The sequence below is a fragment of the Caenorhabditis briggsae genome (assembly GCF_000004555.2).
Source record: "Caenorhabditis briggsae complete genome, chrV, whole genome shotgun sequence".
Classification (NCBI taxonomy): Eukaryota; Metazoa; Nematoda; class Chromadorea; order Rhabditida; family Rhabditidae; genus Caenorhabditis; species Caenorhabditis briggsae.
Genome location: NC_013488.2, coordinates 17,858,746 through 17,860,705, shown reverse-complemented (window position 1 = coordinate 17,860,705; position 1,960 = coordinate 17,858,746). Strand labels below are relative to the sequence as shown.

At 42.3% G+C, this 1,960-nt stretch overlaps 1 protein-coding gene across 1 annotated transcript in view; it reads left to right on the top strand.

Annotated features, from left to right (window-relative positions):
• Window positions 1-1,382: 1,382 nt before the first annotated feature.
• The window catches only part of CBG17859, a gene marked incomplete at both ends in the record, with an annotated part of 2,653 nt that continues 2,075 nt past the window's right edge, over window positions 1,383-1,960 (top strand). The window contains one exon of the mRNA XM_045238503.1: window positions 1,383-1,408. Within this exon, the coding sequence (XP_045096319.1) occupies window positions 1,383-1,408 (26 nt within the window). The remainder of the gene's footprint in view (window positions 1,409-1,960) is intronic.

Here is a 1,960-nt window from a genome sequence, read left to right as displayed (position 1 = left end):
TGAATAAGCGCCAACACGTGCCGCGACACGCGTCGCGCCGACATGAGCGGCGCATTCAGCGCACGCTCACAGACGAATTGTTCGTATCAGGGAGACTGGTATCTCCCCTTTCTGGCCGCTATGCGGTCCCTTTCTACTTTTATTATAGTTTCAGACTATTCCTACGTTTGGCAGTGTTATGGTTTTGCTAGCAACAGTTTTTGAGGGCAGCAAGGTTTCCTCCGGTAGCTCCCAGGAGGTTTTAGTCCTACACCTTTATCTCTTTTCTGTATCGCTTTCTTTTACCCATTACTATTGTCTTTGCCGTTTATTCGATCCTCTTTCCTTCAATAAATTGGGATTCGAATAGCTTGTGTACTGTTATGCACTTGCACCGCTTATCTTACACATTGGGGGGTTTGGGGGTCTTTTACAGGTAAACAAGTCTCTCTGGTTAGGACGTTGGATCGGTCTCGGCTGACCTCGGATCCACTGTCAACAGATACTACGAACTAGAGAACTTGTGAAAATGAAGCTTTCCGACAATTAAAACACTTCTTCCGAGAAAATCCAAGGCACTCAACGTTCTAAGCAGAATACACCAACAGAAAACTCGTTCACTCGGTTTGAAACTCGATGACTAGCAACAAAAAGCTATTTCCGATGCAAAGTTCCAAGCTCCGACACAAATCCGAACCAATTGATGCAAGATTGACTGATTTCCAAGCAAAAAGTCAGTTTTCGACACAAAATTCCACGAATTCTTGTTGAAGCTAGCAATTCTTCGTCGAAACACTTCCTTCTTCGCAAAACTTCTTTTGACACACCATTGAAGACCACAAATCGATAAACTTCAATAAATCCGGAAAGAAACCTTTGACGAAAACTTTCAGCTGTAAAATATCGATTTTTCGTCGAAAAACTCGAATTTTTGCAGTTTTCCACTCAAAAATCGGCTGAAATCTTCTCAGAATTCTCAGTTGTTCCTCTGAACGCTCACAGAACCCCTTGAAAACCAAGTGAAAATTGTTTTGGCAATCTTCAGCAGAAAATTATCGATTTTTCCTTGAAAAACTCGACTTTCTGCAATTCTTGACTTGAAAATCCTTCGAAACTCGATGATTATTCTTGCACACTATTTCGAATCGCTTCCCACTCTTCTGCTATCCTTCCAACGTTGCTATCAGCAAGGTTTCCGACGAATTCTCGAAAAATATGACACGACCCAGGTAGCACCCAGACTCACTGTCGTTCTCGAAAACAAGTGGTATCGATTTTTAATGATAATTCGGCACGATGCAGCTGGCAACCAGACTGAACGCCCTTTTTCAGTGAAAAACCGACAAAAACGGCGAAGAGACGGATCGGAACGAAAAAAAGAACGGCAAAAATCAAGCGAGAAAATGCAACGGAGCGAGAAGAAACGGCAGCGGTTCGGCCCCCAAGTACGCGAAGTTACTGAGGAGAAACGGGGAAAATTGCCAAAAGAAGATCCCCGGTTCGGCCCCCAAGTAATGTATTTGAAAAACTAAAGAAACACTATTCACTCAAAAACCAATGTAACCAAAGAGACGCAGAGAAAGACTATTAGAAAGTCCTAATCTAGCACTCAAAAACCTAGAAACCCTCACTCAAAAACCAATGTAACCTAAACACTCAAAAACCAATGTAACCTGAAAGTAGAAGACAGCAAAAACACACTGTATTCTATTAAAACAATATTTATTGATTTTACTCAATAAAACTCTTAAAACCTTTGTAACAATGAGCAACACTTTAACGGGTCGTCACCGATCGTGAGCGAACACCAGCGAAAACTAAAGAAAACATGATAATTGCCGAGAGAGAGAGGAGACGCGTTTTGGCGAGCACACAGTTTCGCGCGCAGATACAGTAATCCACACCTCTCGCACGTGTGAGCGGGGGAGATTTCTTTCCTTTAGACTTGGAAAGAGGAATTTAAAAGAGAAAACACGGTAGA